General features: G+C 30.0%; 1 protein-coding gene across 1 annotated transcript in view; it reads right to left on the bottom strand.

The window, feature by feature from the left end:
* Positions 1-313: 313 nt before the first annotated feature.
* LOC142329229 (uncharacterized) overlaps positions 314-17,690 on the bottom strand; it is a 73,226-nt gene continuing 55,849 nt past the window's right edge. Inside the window, exons 9-11 of the mRNA XM_075373637.1 lie at positions 15,493-15,816; positions 4,973-5,870; positions 314-3,216 (exon numbers count right to left, since the gene is read on the bottom strand). Of these exons, the coding sequence (XP_075229752.1) occupies positions 1,064-3,216; positions 4,973-5,870; positions 15,493-15,816 (3,375 nt within the window). The 3' untranslated portion in view covers positions 314-1,063. The remainder of the gene's footprint in view (positions 3,217-4,972; positions 5,871-15,492; positions 15,817-17,690) is intronic.

Genomic DNA, 17,690 nt, shown 5'->3' with positions numbered 1-17,690 from the left:
TGCCATGCCTGACCAGGATTTGAATCTGAGATCTCCGGATGAAAGACAGACACTACCACTTGTGTGGCATGAGTTAAATTACATTTATCTCTAATTTATATTATACACAAAACAGTTACAGTTCTTACTATGATTAAAGATCACACAGCACTTATAAAATACTAGAAATTGATGTAATGATGAAATCACTCGGATCAGATCACACAGTACAAAAATAACATCCAACTGAATTGAAACTTCAAGAAAAATTAATTTTTAATAATGGTAAATATTTACCAAGATAAATAAAGAAAGGCACATAAAAAAATAGATGTTTAAATATAAAAATGTTGAAAATATCATTTAATCATTAAATAAAATGGAAAAAACAAACAAACTTACATTAGTAATAAAAATATTAATGCTGTCACCAAAACGTGTTTCACTATTACAAAAATTATGTTTACTATTGTAAATTTCCTAATGTAACAATATGGATTATACCCATTATTCACTTACTACAAAAATTTATATCATGATAAATTACTCTACATATAAAAATAATATAAATAAAAAATATTTAATAATAATTATTCAAAAATTCATGCAACCCAAAATTTGAAAATGTAACTTGATAGTAGGCATAAATAGAAAATTATTCTTTAGTTGTTTGTAACAATGAATCTTTTTCTTACATGGCATGCATTCCTTTAGTTGAACAGGCAATATAATCAAATTATTAGTGATGTGTCTTTTACTGAGATGTAAAATCAGTTTTTTACTAGACCAAACTGTTTTATTTGAGATTATCTGCAAATTAATTCTAATATGCTGATGGAAGAATTATTTTGGATTGTTTTCTGATATTCAAGAATAAGAGATGGTATCTACAAGAATACACACTTGTCTTGAGATAGATGATTAACATATCTGCCAATTGTTTTAGAATTCTTCTTTAAAAAATAAGAAAAAAAATCTGTTATAATGTTAAAACAAATTTAATACTTTCTTTTCTAATTTATTACCTGATAATTTTGAGTTACATGAATTTCAGACAATCGAATTACTATAACATTATACACTATTACCTCATAAAATTAGTATTTTGTAAAAATTGGCAACACTGTTCCTTTTTCCCTTCATTATTTTTAAGATCATCATAGTTATTTAATAAAATATCAACACCATTAATATTATAATTAAGTTCACTTACATCATCAGGCTTAACTTTAATTTTTTTATAATTAATATAATCCAGTCTTTCTTTATTATTATGAATTTTTAATTTATGATCTATAAATTTATGTCGATCAGTAAAAATTTTTAAACACTTTTTACAATTGTACTGACTCTTTTTGCAATGTAAATTAAAATGACGTCGATAAATATCTAAACGATTTGTATTAAACGAACTACATATATTACAATTTAATGGATACTGATTTTTATGTAATTTACGTTTGTGTATCGCACGCAATGACATATTACTAAATCTTAGATGGCATAATTTACATTCGTAAAGTAAATGTTCATTTTCATGACTTAATCTATGTATTTTATAAGAACTATATTTTTTAAAACTTTTCCCACATTTATTACAACTATAAAGATCATCCATGTTATTATGTTTAATATTAATATGTTCATTTAATGTACTGATATCAATAAAACTTAATTCACAGATTCGGCAGTATAAATTTAATTCACATGTATGACGTAACTTGTGAAAATTTAAAGATGATTTACTTTTAACCAAACGATAACACACATCACATTTATACATATTATTACCATTTCTAAAATGTAATTTATCATGTCTAATCAGTTCTTTAAAATTTTTTACAACTACATCACAAAAACGACATTTAAATTCATTTTTATGATACTTACAATAATGTTTCAATAATTTCCATTTAAAATTAAAATTACGATTACATTTTTTACAATAATAATTATTATTTTCATCATTTTTCATTAATTTATGTTTGTAAATTAAGTGCTGTTTATAACTTAAAACATTATGTGATTTAGATTTACATAAATTACAATACAATACTGCTATATCATATGAATGCACATGAATGATGTGATATTTCAAATTTAATTCATCATGAAAATTTTCATTACAATACAAACAAGAAATATTCTGTGGTATATTACTATGTTTAACTGCATGTTGTTTTAACATTAAATTATCATTAAAATTAACATTACAAATGTGGCATATATATTTATTTTCATTAAGTATCACTGAAGAGACAGAAGAATTATTATCATCATTATTGTAATAGCTGCTGGTATGGTTTTCAAAATGTGTTAATAATTCATCTTTTGAATTTCGATGTACTCCACAAATACCACATTTATATACAACATTTAATGTTTCACCTAATGGTAACTCATTAACAGACTCTGACAACTCCACTTTTTCATTACTTTTTGTTTCATGATCAATATCATTAATATCTTTGTCATTATTAAAATCGGGCCTACAAGACTGGAATAAACTTCTACTTTTAATTTCATCCATATTCTCATTTATTTTATGTGAAAATATGAATAACTTGTCTGAATTTTTATTAATTTTTCCTGAAAAATTAAGTTGATCTGGTGTTTCAACATCATAAGATGTAACTTTTTGTTCACTCTTAACTTCAACTAAACCATGACTAATTTCTACTCTCTTTGCATTACCACCATCATCAAATTTTTCATTATAACTGTTAACATCATCATCACAACAAATTTTATTATTTTCACAATCCCTGTTCACATCAATACTATCTAAACAACATTTATTATTCATATGTTTATTTAAATAATCTAAATTAGGAAAATTTTGATTACATAAATTACATACTTTTTCATCAATTAAATTTAAATGAGTTTTCTTCATATGATAATTTAATGATAATAAGTCGGGGACTTTAGTGTTATCACAATAGATACAATCGTAAGGTTTTGAATTAATATCGTGTCCATTTGAATGTTTAATTAATTTACAATATGAATTAAATGACTGACCACATATCGAACAGACTAAATCTCTTTGTGGACGTACCTCAAAAAAATGTTCCCTTAATGAAACTAAATCACCTCTGAAACCACAATTACCACAAACATGTTTCATAGGTTCATAATCGGATTCATCATCATCATCCTCTTCCATTTCATCTGTATCTTCACCATTTTCATTATCATCTTCATCATGACTTGCATAATCAACTTCACCAGCACCTACATACAACAAATAAATGATTTTATCTTTTGCATAAACAAAATATAAATGCATTAAGATTATCAATACAAAACCCACTACCATAACTTAGATGCAGTAAAAAGACAATTAGCCTACATCTCACTACTTTTTTATTTTTAAAAAATGCCATTTATGATAGAAAAAGTATCATCACTGTTCCACAAAAGTTGTGATCCACAAAAGTTGTGAAACCAAATCTGAACAATTCACAAGCACCGTTTCAAAATATAGTGTTATACGACTTATTGAGAAGTTCATAATTGTTCAGGTTATCATTTTATCAAAATTTTCTAATAACACAGATACTCTGAACGGAATATCTTCTATATATTACACTAAGAAAAATGCAGTGTTATAATTTCCTAATCGCATTTTTTTTTATAGCAGTCTTAGCTAGCATGCTGAAAATAGTCTTTGCTTATAGAAACGTTTGTAGCTTTATCTAGTACTTGGATGTTGAGTAATCCAATTTTTCTAACGATGACCCTTTGCAGACAAAACAATTCCTCAGTTTCACATCATTATTGCTTTAGCATTTGAAATATAAATATCATTGCAGAAATAATATCTGATAAGGGATATAAGGTAGATCATTGTATTTGGCAATCAATCATATCACTAAAATCTTATTTTACTTCTAGTATGAGGGCTTTCACAAAATTTTATTTTCTTTCATAACATCAATGCACTCTTTCAAATACTTTTCCTTGTCTCTTTTAGTATTATTTTTAGCTTAATGTCATTATTTACAGTTTGAGGCTATTTCATTTATTTTCATGCCTGATTTTCTGTTTCAAATCTCATGTTTTCTTCTTAAGAAATCACTTTTCTTAGTTTTTTCTTTGTTACATTAAAGCACTAAAAGCTGAGATGGCTGAAAAGATACATTAATACTACATATACATTATTTCCCAGATGAAAATAAGTAATTACCAGTAAAATAAAAACATAAAATAATAGCTACATCCTATATAACATAACACTAAAGTATGGTAATAAAAATTTTTCATCTAAAATAACAAAATAAATATTCTAATAACTGAATAAACCATCATAAGAAAACAGTGATATTTTTAGAATGTTGAGCCTGCATTGTAAACATGAAATTCATTCAGAAGAAAGAACAGCATTTTGTATCAATGGAGGTAATAAAAACAGGTTTTAGTATTACTCCAAGAATATATAAATAAACAGCAATTAATATCCCTTTTCTTTAGATAAACCAACAATTTCTAATTTTTAATAAAATAAAGGAGTTATTGAAAAAAATTCTTTGTTACAGAAATCAGTTATGCTATATATCAGGTATTACAATTTACAAGCATCTTACAATTAATTAAAATACAAACTACGTGTTTATAAAATAAATATGTATATCAAAACAATAACTGGCCATTTAACTAAAAACAACAATATTTCTATAAATAATCACTATCAGCCTGTGGTACATTCCAAGTTACGTTGAATCAAGTTTTAAAAGAAAATTACTTCAGATAGGATTCCTGCCTTATCACAAATTCAGCTCTTTTCAAACAAACATGACTTAAAAAAAACCTAATTTGAATCAAGTTTTTCACATCAATAATAAAACATGAATCACACTCTATAAAAACACAGGGTATATTAATATTTTTCATCTTTTAGAAAACCTAGTGAGAATGAACTATAAAACTACTTTTATAGGAAGAAAAAAATAAAAATCTATTGACACTAAAAAAAAATTAAATTAATTACCAATATCATCATCATCATCATCATCATCCTCTTCTTCTTCTTCAGGTACATTTTTAGTATTGTCAATTTCTTCAATACCTTTCACTAAACTATCATCTCTATTATTTTGTTTGAACATTTCACTGTTATTTTCTTTTATAATTTTAGAAGAACAACTGTCAACACTAACGTTTTGTTTACTATCATTACTTAAAAACAAACTGAATTTCCTCGGACTGTCTTTAGAATTACATTCATTACTGACATTATCGAAATTACTTTTTAAAATATTTTTAAAATTGATATCAGAAAAATTGGAATTTGATGATGAATTATTAATATTATTAACATTCTCATCATCTTCTAACATACAATTATTACAGTTATGCTTGTTAAATTCAGATTCATTTGAAAAAGATCTAAAACAATTATTACAATAATACGCATTATGTCTTGAGTGAAGTTTCTTTAAAAGTTTACTATTACTCTTTCTTTTTAAGTTATTAAATAATTCATCATTATTGTTTTCAACGACTGATTTATCAATCACATGGCTATTTTTCATATGTTCAATGCATTTATATCTAGTTACGTACATTTTAAAACAAATACTACATTTAAAAAGTTTAACTGAAAGTGATGAAGAATTGTTTTTTAAAAAATCACCAAAACAGCTACTACTACTTTCACTATATTCACTTTCCATAGCGAATGTAATATGACTTCTCACATGTTTGTCATACTCGTTCTTATCATTTGTATTGAATTCACATATATTACATTTTAATATTGCCTGTTCATCATTTTCTCCTGAATGTAGATCATTCAACTGTTTAGTTACATCATCATCATCTTTCCTATCATCTTTTACTCTAGTTTCAACAAATCTTTCTTGTCCTTCCTTAACAGCATTACTAATCTGTTAAACAAAAAAAAAAAACAAAAATTAGTATAGTTTTTAAAAATTGAACACAGAAATCAAATGCCTGATGCTAATCAAAATTAAAGATCTAGTCCAAAACCTGCTTTACACTTAATATAAAACTGGTTTACGATAAAATAATCTAAGAACTATTCTATTTTTTTATTTATTATAGATCAACAAATTATAAACTCAAATAGAAAAGGAGCCTAAATAAAGGGAAGGATACTTCTCAAGATGTATTTAGCTCAGCTCATTAAAAAAGTGTATATGATTTCATGATTTACTGAGCAAACATCTAAATTATTCCCTATCTCCATTTAAGTGCAATTAATCATGTCAGGTGTTGAAGTTATAACAATGATGAATCTCCTCTCTCATTCTCTTTCTCAAATGTAAATCATGAATCTTTTCAGTGTGGACGTTCGCCACTTTTCAATTGGTCCAGATAAAAATCTGTCAATATCAGGGATCTTGTCAGCTTGGAAAAGGATTGCCTCTCACAAACCAATAATCAGAAAACCTATTACTATTATAAGAGCATCTTGATCATTTTGACTGCAATAGGGTTGTGGTAAACTGTTTTGATGAAAGTTCACTGCTATATCTTCATCCCTTACATACATCAATAATCTGAAGAAAAACAAAATGTTCCAAGATATTCTTGGATATATATCCAAGCAAGAGTTGCCTGCAATCATTTTTTCAATAAATATATAAGAGATCCACCGCCAAATCATGTGTTTTTCTATACCAAATAAGATCAAGCGTAAAATAGAAACCAGCCAAAAAAAAATACATGAACTTTATAGGATATTATTTATGAAAATCATCAACAGACTAACATTTATCAAGATAACTAGGCTATAAATAATAATACAGATTTCTTTTTACAACTTGTTTGTCCAGTTTACAGGTTTGTTTGTCAATAATTATCTCAAAAAACCGTAATCAGAAATTAAAAAATCATATTGATTGGTTGTTTAGACCATCAACTTCTATGGTAGTAATAGCCACCAAATTTATGATGATTCCTACAGTTGTAATGGTTGCAGTTTAAATGCAGTCACTTAATCAGTGAACAAATGCTATTAAAAAAACTGTCATCATCATCAATTTTTCTTCAATTTAATAAATTTAACTTGTTTGGGATGATCACTAACTTTAATTTCATGTTTCAGCTGAATCATGTAGGCATGTTTTTTTAAAGGACATATTGAATAGTAGCTTTAGGCATATTAAACAAACAAGTTAACAATTTGAGCAATTAACAGATTTGTTCAGGCTACATAATGATTCCATCTAGAAAATTCACATTTTCTTTCAATGTTGGGGTTTAGTCAGGATATTTCACAATGTCCGCATTTTTGTTTCTTTAAATTGAACCACTGAATTATATTATAGGTAAGAATGTTCTGAATGCAACTATATCAATCAATACTGCTATTACAGTGTCAAGTGACCAAACTCAACGTAACACACCTCACATCGTTGCTTTTTGTTCTATCTTTCTACAACAGTGGATACACTACAGTGACATTAAGCAGTAAAATGGTTAATGTATACATCTACACTGCATTCATGGTCACTGCAGTAACCAAAATAAAAACTTTCAGATTTTTTACCCAATTTTAATACAATAATTAAACAAATAATTGTATTATTACCAAAGATATTTTATTTACATTAAAATCACAGATACACATTTTGATGATTCTCTATTTCAAAAAAAAAGAAAATACATTTCTGTGATTCCATTTAAAAGAGGTAATATCTTGGCAAAATAATGCTGATAACAGAATTCTTAAAAATAAATAAATGTAAATACATTTTTAATATATTCATGTCAGCCAACAAGAATGGTGTTTTTAATTGTACTAAATTTAATTTTATTAATTTCTACAGAGATTAATCTTTGTAAAAATAACTTCTCTCTAGAAAATTAAATAATAGATTATTTTCAAATGTTAAATTGATAAAAACAATTTTGAAATGCATGTATACATGATATAACATAAACTGCACAGGTTAATTATCAGTATAATTAGCATAATTAAAAAGGCAGCAAACCATTAAATTACTATTTGTAAAAAATAGATTATAAGATTTCTTTTTTTAATAATTACTCAACTTCAATTTTTTTTCTAATGAAATATGTTATCCATTGACTGTAAATTAAATTATTATGATAAAAATTTCAGAAGAGTTAAATAGAAAAAATGTATATAAGTAATACATCATTGAAACAAAAATGTAACTTTTATACCTTCATTATCCCCTGATAATATATTTTTATCTATCATAAGTGTTTGTAAAACTTAAAAATGTAGAACTGGCAATTAGAATATACTTAATAGACAGGTTACATTAAGTTTTTGTGAGTAAAAATTAATTAATGTTTACTTTTTTTAATTAAATATTTTATAAATCAACTAGTATATTATGTACCAATTTACTCAGAATTAGGATACCAATTTGCAAGAAAAAAAGGTTTAGGAAACCCATCACATAATAAGTAAGTCAATGTTTGCGTTATGTACAAATGCAGTCTAGTTAAATTAACTAGATCAGCAAGTTACAAAATCTGCAAATGGCTGAGTGGAAAATGTTACAAAAATCATTGAAAATAATGCCTCATAGATTACCTTCTGCACAAATTTTAAGTGATGAAAATAAAGCCTTACATGAAGATTTCTGTATTGGTGAACAAGATGGTTTCATTCATTGTTTAATTTTTGGTTACGAGTTTACTTTTCACATTAATGCACAGATCAAGAAACATATGCAAACATAGGAAACAGAAAACTCTACAGAAACTGTGCAACATAAACGTGATTCATCTCTCATTTTAAAACAATGTATCACAAGGAAGACCAAATGTAAATAATGAAGACTAATTAATTAGGGTGTTCCATGCACATGACAGTTATTGAAGTATTCATATGGCATACGATGAATAGTTGTTTTCAAATTCTGCCTGTGGAATATCATTATTGTGTCATTGTAATAACCAGAATAATCTGTTCATTGTCATATGATATATTATTTTATATATTTTTAAAATGAACTATAATTCTTACAGATATATTATATTGAATTCAACAATATGGCAGAGAAAAGGAAATCTTGATTGTAGTTCTGGAAATCTTGACTAAGATCTACAAGTGAACAATCATGCCCAATCTGTTGTGTTGCAATTTGTTCCAGTTTATATGCAAATGTTACATAAGTGAAATATATTAAATGACACAAAAGTGATAATTATAATTTTAATTATTATAATAATTTTAATTCATCAGAAAGGAGTGACATATATACATTAAACTAGATTATTTTACGTTTCAAAATAATTTAGTTCTAAAATTAGTTTTTTTTTTATAAATAATTCACAAAATACCCAACTGGCAAAACACTGACAAGTCCCTATCCACTAGAGAAGTTAAAATAGTGATAAACCTAGATTACTAATTTTGAATGGCCATAAAAACAAATTAAAAAACTATTCAGAAGATTTCATAATGTCAATTTTCTCTTTTCTAATGTTGTTAAGTACCTAAAAAATCAATTTTTCACTAATGATATTTTTTGATTCTAATCAAAAAAATTTTTATATGCTCTTTTTATGTTAAATGCTCAATGTTACATTTTTTTTAAACAATAAAATTTCCTGTTTAACATTCAGTGTGGTTTAACTCGCATAACAGGGTTAATAAATATAAACTGAATATTTTTGTAGCACTGATAAGATGCTAATATAAATCCAAGTGTGTGTTATTTATTATATCTATTACTGTACTTGTCAACTTTTATCATCAAATTTTAACTTGTTAAAGGTAACAACATATTTCAATATGGAAAAGTTGAGTGAATTAATAATAAACAATTAATTACATAACATTACTTCTTAATTATTGAATAAAAGCATTGAAGTCAAGAGAGACTATTGTACTCAAATCAGTACAAGTATTATTTTATGTAAATAAGCTTCTCTCATTATTGATTCAGCCAAGCAGGGTACAAACAATGCTCTTTTATTATTATTATTCCAGCAATCGCGACTAGACTCCAGCACAAGAGTATTTTGACTGACACCTATAAATTGATTTAGAAAAAGGAAGACATCGTACTTAACTGGTTCAACCAATTATGAATCTTTTTCTTTTTTGTTAATACTTTGTAAATATTCTTCAACTGAATGCTTCATGCCAAACAATTCAACAAAAGTACGATTTTGGTGATTTTACTAAACTCATTTTGGCAGTTTTCAATTTAATAGGTTTGCCAATATGTTTCTCTCTTTGTGTATGTGCATGTGCACACGTGTGTGTGTGTGGGTACAAATTCATTCATAATCTACATAATGACAAACATAAATACTTTTTACTCTTTAAGGGATTAAAGGTACACACAGCTCACAAGTTTGTAAATGTTGTATATGAGAAAAAGCTGACAACACAGTAGTAGGACTTTCCAGTCATGCAGCTTTTTTATGATGCACAGCTTACACACACAAAACTTAATTTAAAATATTCAACATTTTATTTAAATATAATATTTTTTGTTTATTTAATTCAATGATTCTAACTAAAGGTGCACGCGCATACTGTATTTCATTCGCGCAGATGTGGCAGTACTAGCGGCAACTTTAAATGCTTTTTTACACTTTAAATTTTATTCAATAATTTAATTATAACAGTCACCTGTGACATCACAACATAGCAGATGACTACAGCAGCTGTACATCAGTGCTACACAAGTGCTCCCTATGGTGAGATGGGGTATTAATGACACAGTTTACTCACTCAGCCACTAGTTCATTTAGAGCATTTTTTGGAGAGGTATATCATTTAGAAAACATTTTTTTTTATAGTATTTTTTAATTGTTCACAAATAAGACCTTAATAGGCAAAATCTCAAGATATTAAGGGCAGACATGGCACAGAAGAAATGAAAAGACAAAACCTTACATAGATTGAGCCTACCTAACAAACAATAGGTTAACATTTCCTGATTAGACACTCAAGAAAGTGCCTTACCTTAAGAATAATAATAACATACAAAAAAAAAACATTTCCTTGACATAAAATTCAGAGATATTTAAATGGATAAGCCATTAATCATTATAATAAAAACAAGAAAAATAAGAAGACACATGACAGAAAAGGATGACCCTGTTTTTATAATAATGACAATGACGACAATAATATATTAATCCTCCGAGGTAAATCCATCTCCATGTCTGGATCAATAACATCTACGATCCATGTCCGAGGGGGGGGACAACGGCTGTGCACTTGTCTCAGACTTGCACAATACTCCAAGCGTCTAACGGATCTCTGATCAATTTCCATTTTGGGTCATGTGGTGTGTGGTGATGGGGGTAACCACTGTCGTTTTTCATCTCGAGACTAAACTCCTCTGCGTGTTTGCCGTGTGCAGAGACCTGTATTGCTAGAAATGGGGATCCTGGCGCTTGAGCGAAAGCTAGCCGTTGGTCTGGAAAACCACGTCTAGGTGTAGCAATACGGCGCTTTGGCTAAACAGGAGGACGGTTTGCTAACCACTGCTGGTCAATCGGCTCGTTTACATCTGTACCTTTCGCTTGTGGAAGAGGCGGGTAAACAGGTGAGAGCCCGAGATGGGAACATACTGGAAACATCGATGAGGATATAACTGAGGCAACAAGAGCAATTATCAGTTCGGCGAAGGAAACCGTTCCTAAAACCACCCCAACTTGAGTGAAACCAAGTGCACCGTGGTGGGGGGTCGAAGTAAATCTAGCAATTAGCAGGAAAAAGAGAGCTTTCAATCTATTCAGGAGACAACCTACCATGGAGAATCTAATATCTTTTAAAAAAACATTGTGCCTACGCCAGACGTGCCATATTATCTGCAAAAAAAGCATCCTGGGAAACACATATCCTCCATCGACAGTGACACATCTGCTTCACAGGTATGGAAGACGGTAAGAGCCATAGCTGGCCGGTCCCATGGCCATTCATTGAACGCGTTCAAACAAGCCGGTGTCATCGTAGTCGATCAACAGGCTATTGTTGAATTGTTGGCCGATCAGTTCGAAACTGTGAGTAGCAATGAAAATCATCACATGGATTTCATTCGCATCTCAAGGCAAGCATTGCTAAACTTTGTAACAGATGACAACCTCTTTTATAACGTACCGTTTGCATTCGTCGATATTCAATAGTGTCCTAAATAGCTCCAGTGATAGTTCACCTGGATATGACGATATTCCGTATGTTCGTCAAGAAGCTTAACAACAAAGGTAAAGCGTCGATGTTATGCTTGCTCAATAGAATATGGGCCTCAGCTTCTTATAAACAAGTATGGAAAGAAGCAGTGATCATACCACTTTTGAAACAGGGGAAAGATCCTTTAGACGCTAAGAGTTACAGACCGATATCTCTCACATCGTGTATTAGCAAACTTTTGGACAAAATGATAAATGCTCGTTTAGTATGGTTGTTGGAAAAGAAGCAGCTTCTTCCACCATATCAAATCTGATATAGACAGCATCATTCTACGACTGACAACATGATACTTCTTGAGAACGCAATACAGAATGCTTTCATTAGCAAGAAGCACTTCGTAGGCGTGTTTTTTGACCTTGAAAAAGCGTTTGATATGATGTGGAGGTATGGGATCTTAAAACAGATGCATGACTGGGGACTATGTGGAAATCTCCCCATGATTGTCGCCAGCTACTTATCTCAGCGGACCATAAAAGTATGCATTGGCAATACGTATTCGCCAAGTAGGCACTTACAAAATGGGGTTCCACAGGGGTCACCCCTTAGCGGCACTCTGTTTACAGTTGCTGTCGATAGGGTTCTGCAGGCAATATCACCAGGAATTGGTAGATGTATGTATGTGGACGATCTGACGGTTTTCTACGCCGACACGGAAACTGCAATCGTCTGCTATAAGTTACAGCGGGCAATCGATAATATTGTTGATGCAGCTGGACAGTCTGGCTTTAGGTTTTTGGCCGACAAGTCGTGCGCTGTACATTTCAGTCACTTTCGGAGGGCACACCCTAGTCCACAACTTACAATGAAGAATGTTAGGATTCCATATAAAGAAGAGGTCAAGTTCTTGGGACTAATCTTTGATAGAAGTCTTACATGGCGTCCTCATGTACAACAATTGGCAGCTAAATGCAAACGGGCGTTATACATAATCAAATGAATGTCAAATATCAACTAGGGATCGTATCAAGAGGTAGTTCTATGTTTGTATACTTCTTTGATACTATCAAGGATCTACTACGGCTGTGCTGTTTATTCCTCGGCTCGAAAGAGCGTTCTAAGAACCTTGGACGTTGAATAAAACGCCAGGAGGTTTACAACCGGTGTCACGACTTGTACCAGACCAGCCAGGATCAGAGCTTGGGAATTGCTGGACAAGTACGATATTGTGCTTCTGAGAGTTGCTGAATCAACAGTGTGTGAATAACCACCGTGGCTGCTCCCATTGACCATCTTTCGAATGTATCTGACACGTTTTAGGCACTGCAGTTCTGAGGAAATAATTCTTAGTTTTCAAGAGCTTGTGAGCGAACACGATGGGGAACTGGTCTTCTACACGGATGGCTCTATGACAGCGAACGGCGTTGGAAGTGCCTTCCATTGTGTTGGCGTTAGCCATTCATGGTCCTTGCCGACAATTGCTTCTGTTTATACAGCTGAGTTGTATGCCATCTGGCAGGCTCTAAGGTACTGTGAGCACTATAATGTACCATCCTTTTTGATCTGCAGCGACTCACTCAGTGGTATTCAGGCACTGCAGGATGCGTACTCGACGGACCCCTTGGTGAAAATGATTCTTGCACTGCTTCAGGTGCTTAGCGAGAGGGAACAATGGAGCACATTGATGTGGATCCCCGGACACTCTGGTAATGAGGCTGCGGATGAGGCAGCTCGGATGGCTGCTGAAGAGCCTGAACCAGATGGGATGTCCGTCAGACCTGGCGATGTTAAGTGTCACGTGTCTGCCTGTGTCAGACGTAAGTGGCACAGAGTTTGGAATGGGTTAACCACAAAACTTAACAGCGTAAAAGACTCTCCTCGCAACTGGACCACTCCACTTCCGGTCAAAAGGAGAGAGCAGGTTGTTATAACACGATTGCGAATAGGGCATATGTACCTAACGTCTGGTTTTATGTTGACTGGCGGCAATCAACCAGTTTGTGAGAGGTGTTATTATAGGTACTTATTATAGGATTACATCATACATCGCGGTCTGCGTTGTCACTTTGGAATAACAGGAGTAATAAAACAAGTTTTGAGATATGAGGATTGTACAATTAAAAACTTGCTGTTTTTTCTTTATGCGGCCGGACTCTTCTATTGCATTTGAATTCAATTTTCGGAAGCAGGTCTTCAGCATGTACTCTGTGTCAAAAGCAGACAGCTGGATTTTCTTTTATTTGATTTATTTTCACTTTTTTGGGGCTGATTCAGGTGATTCACCTTCTATCAAAGTGTCTGTATTTTTATTTTTATTACTCTACTTTATCTACTTACTCTACTTCGTTGAATGCTAACGTTTATTTGTGCTCTTTGTTTTGAGAGTTGACAAGAACTAATTATCTTCGTTATCGATGGCAAAAAAAAAAATAATAATATACATTTGATTAATTTCTTATGAAGGAAGTCATATATAATTAAAATCAACACATCATGTGTTTAGCAATTACTACAATTAAAAACAATTACTAATTATTATACATTCATAAGTAATTGACACTATAATCTAGTTATAAAAAAGTAAATAAAATTATTAAAAAATGTATTAGAAAAAGATAAAATATATAATTAATTACAATATTTATTTCTGGAATACATTAAACACGTATGGATTACATGTAGTCAACAATTTTTAACATTTTATTTCCTTCTACCATTCTTTCTCTGTGAAAACACAAAAACTCTACTATAAAAGTATTCCAGATGATAAAATGTTATTGAATCAATTGTCCAAGTCATTATTTGAAATTTGATAATTTCTACATAAACGCATATACAGAAATGGTTTTGAATTTTTTAAAGAACCCTCACAAACTCATATAAGTTCTATTTTTTAAACCCTATACAAATTACAGTCTTTTTTTTAAATAAATATAAACCACAGTAAATAAGCATTAAGAATTAATTCTTTATTTTAACAACAACAAAAACCACATAAATCAAGAAGTATCAACTTCCTTCCCTAAAATTCAAAACTTAAAAACAAAAGAAAATTAAATAAAAACTATAAACAAACTGCACAATAATAAAAATTGGACCTAAATGCTACACTGTAAAAACAAAAAAAATTATTGAAATTATCTGTATTTCCTAAAAATAAAATTTTGAGGAGGTAAGTCACTGCAATGGGTTACCCACTACAAGGAATTTGCTATACTCAACCAAAGTATATAGAATGTAAAATTCCCAAGACTACAGAATTATGCGTGTAACAAGTGAATATGACAGACATCTTACCTATAGCTCTATAGGCAAATCAGAAAAAAACAACTGTTGTTATTTTCCCTCAATGTAAAAAAAAATTTAACTCAAATGTGAATTAAAAAAAAAATAAATATAACTATTATTCTTACCTTTCCATCATAATCATTTGCTAGATTGTACTTCTTTTTTAAATAACAAAGTAATGTATCTTTAACAACTGATAATTGCCTTTCCAATTTATCCATATTATTAAATAATGAAACACAATGTTTACACAAATAATCATCTTCTTGTACAATAATAAGGAACTCATCACCAAGTAGTTGACTTATTTGGCTAGGAAAACCACTTTTATTACTTGAACTACCAAGCACTAAATTTACTTTTTGTCTAGTTATCTTTTCATCACAAACAAAACAATTCACTGGTGGTTCAATATTACATGAAGGTGGCCGTCCAGGTCTTCTTCTTGTCTTAAAAATAAAACAAAAGAAATCATCTATGTATAAATTATTATTACACAAACATACAATGAAATATGATTAGTTAGAAAAAAATTTGATAATTCTGATCAGATGTAATTAATTAAAAAGAAAAATGATCGCCTTAAAGGAAACAACCTTTTGGCACTTACCAGCAATATCCAGATGGTGCTGCAAAGGTGATTTAGTGCTATTAATAGAATATATCTAATAATTAAGAAACCTGGTAAGCATATGGTCAAATACATTTATGTGTTGTTCTCAATTTAATATATAATTTTAATCTAGTTAATAAATATGGTGCTTTTCAAGAGGATGCCTGCAGCAAATCTGTAGTTAGTCAGTTGTTAGATGACGCCACTGAAAGGAGAAAATAAATGAATAGTACATATTTTTTTTATTTTTAAGTACATACATTGTACTGTAATATCATTAAAATAATACAATGATACTGTAATAATAAAATAGTAAAATAAAGTACAGTATTTTGTGAGTACAGTAATTTACATATATCATTTACTGTGTAACTTAACAGGAACCTAACCTGTATTTCTGCATTAAATGTGGGTCTCAATTTACACGATTTCATTATACGTGGAAATTTTATGAACATCTGGAATTAACATAAATATCCACGTAAATTGAAGATGCACTGTATAAATTTATTTTTTTTGTCTTCAGTCATCTGACTGGTTTGATGCAGCTCTCCAAGATTCCTTTATCTAGTGCTAGTCGTTTCATTTTGGTATATCCCCTACATCCTTCATCCCTAACAATTTGTTTTACATATTCCAAATGTTGCCTGCCTACACAATTTTTTCCTTCTACCTGTCTCCAATATTAAAGCGAATATTCCAGGATGCCTTAATATGTGGCCTATAAGTCTGTCTCTTCTTTTAACTATATTTTCCAAATGCTTCTCTCTTCATCAATCTTAATTTGTCACTTTATCCACCCATCTGATTTTTAACATTCTCCTACAGCACCACATTTCAAAAGCTTCTAATCTTTTCTTCTCAGGTACTCCAATCGTCCCAAGTTTTACTTACATATAAAGCTACGCCCCAAACGTATACTTTCAAAAATCATTTCCTGACGTTTAAATATATTTTTGATGTAAACAAATTATATTTCTGACTGAAGGCTCATTTTTCCTGTGTTATTTGGCATTTTATATTGTTACTGCTTCATCCATCTTTAGTAATTCTACTTCCCAAATAACAAAATTCTTCTACCTCCATAATCTTTTCTTTTCTTATTTTTACATTCAATGGTCCATCTTCATTATTTCTACTACATTTCATTACTTTCGTTTTGTTCTTGTTTATTTTCATAAGGTAGTTCTTGCGTAGGCCTTCATCTGTTCATTGTTTCTTCTAAATCTTTTTTTTACTCTCAGCTAGAATTACTACATCATCAGCAAATTGTAGCATTTTTATCTTTTCACCTTGCATTGTTACACCGGATATAAATTGTTCTTTAACATCATTAACTTCTAGTTCTATGTAAAGATTAAAAAGTAACGGGTATAGGAAACATCCTTGTTGGACTTCTTTTCTTATTACGGCTTCTTTCTTATGTTCTTCAATTATTACTGTTGTTGTTTCCTGCTTTCTTTGGTATATGACTATAACACTCTTTTTGAAGTCTGATGTAACTTCCCGTTTTTTGTAAATATTACACACCAGTTTGTATAATCTATCAATCGCTTCATCATCTGCACTGTGCAGTAATTCTACAGATATTCCGTCTATTTCAGGAGCCTTTCGGCCATTCAAATCTTTTAATGCTCTTTTAAATTCAGATCTCAGTATTGTTTCTCCCTTTTCATCCTCTTTGACTTACTCTATAACACCATTTTCTAA

The sequence above is a fragment of the Lycorma delicatula genome, chromosome 8 (assembly GCF_047948215.1).
Source record: "Lycorma delicatula isolate Av1 chromosome 8, ASM4794821v1, whole genome shotgun sequence".
In the NCBI taxonomy this organism is placed as follows: domain Eukaryota; kingdom Metazoa; phylum Arthropoda; class Insecta; order Hemiptera; family Fulgoridae; genus Lycorma; species Lycorma delicatula.
Note: the sequence above shows the minus strand (reverse complement) of the source record. Positions and strands in the feature narration are given on the sequence as shown.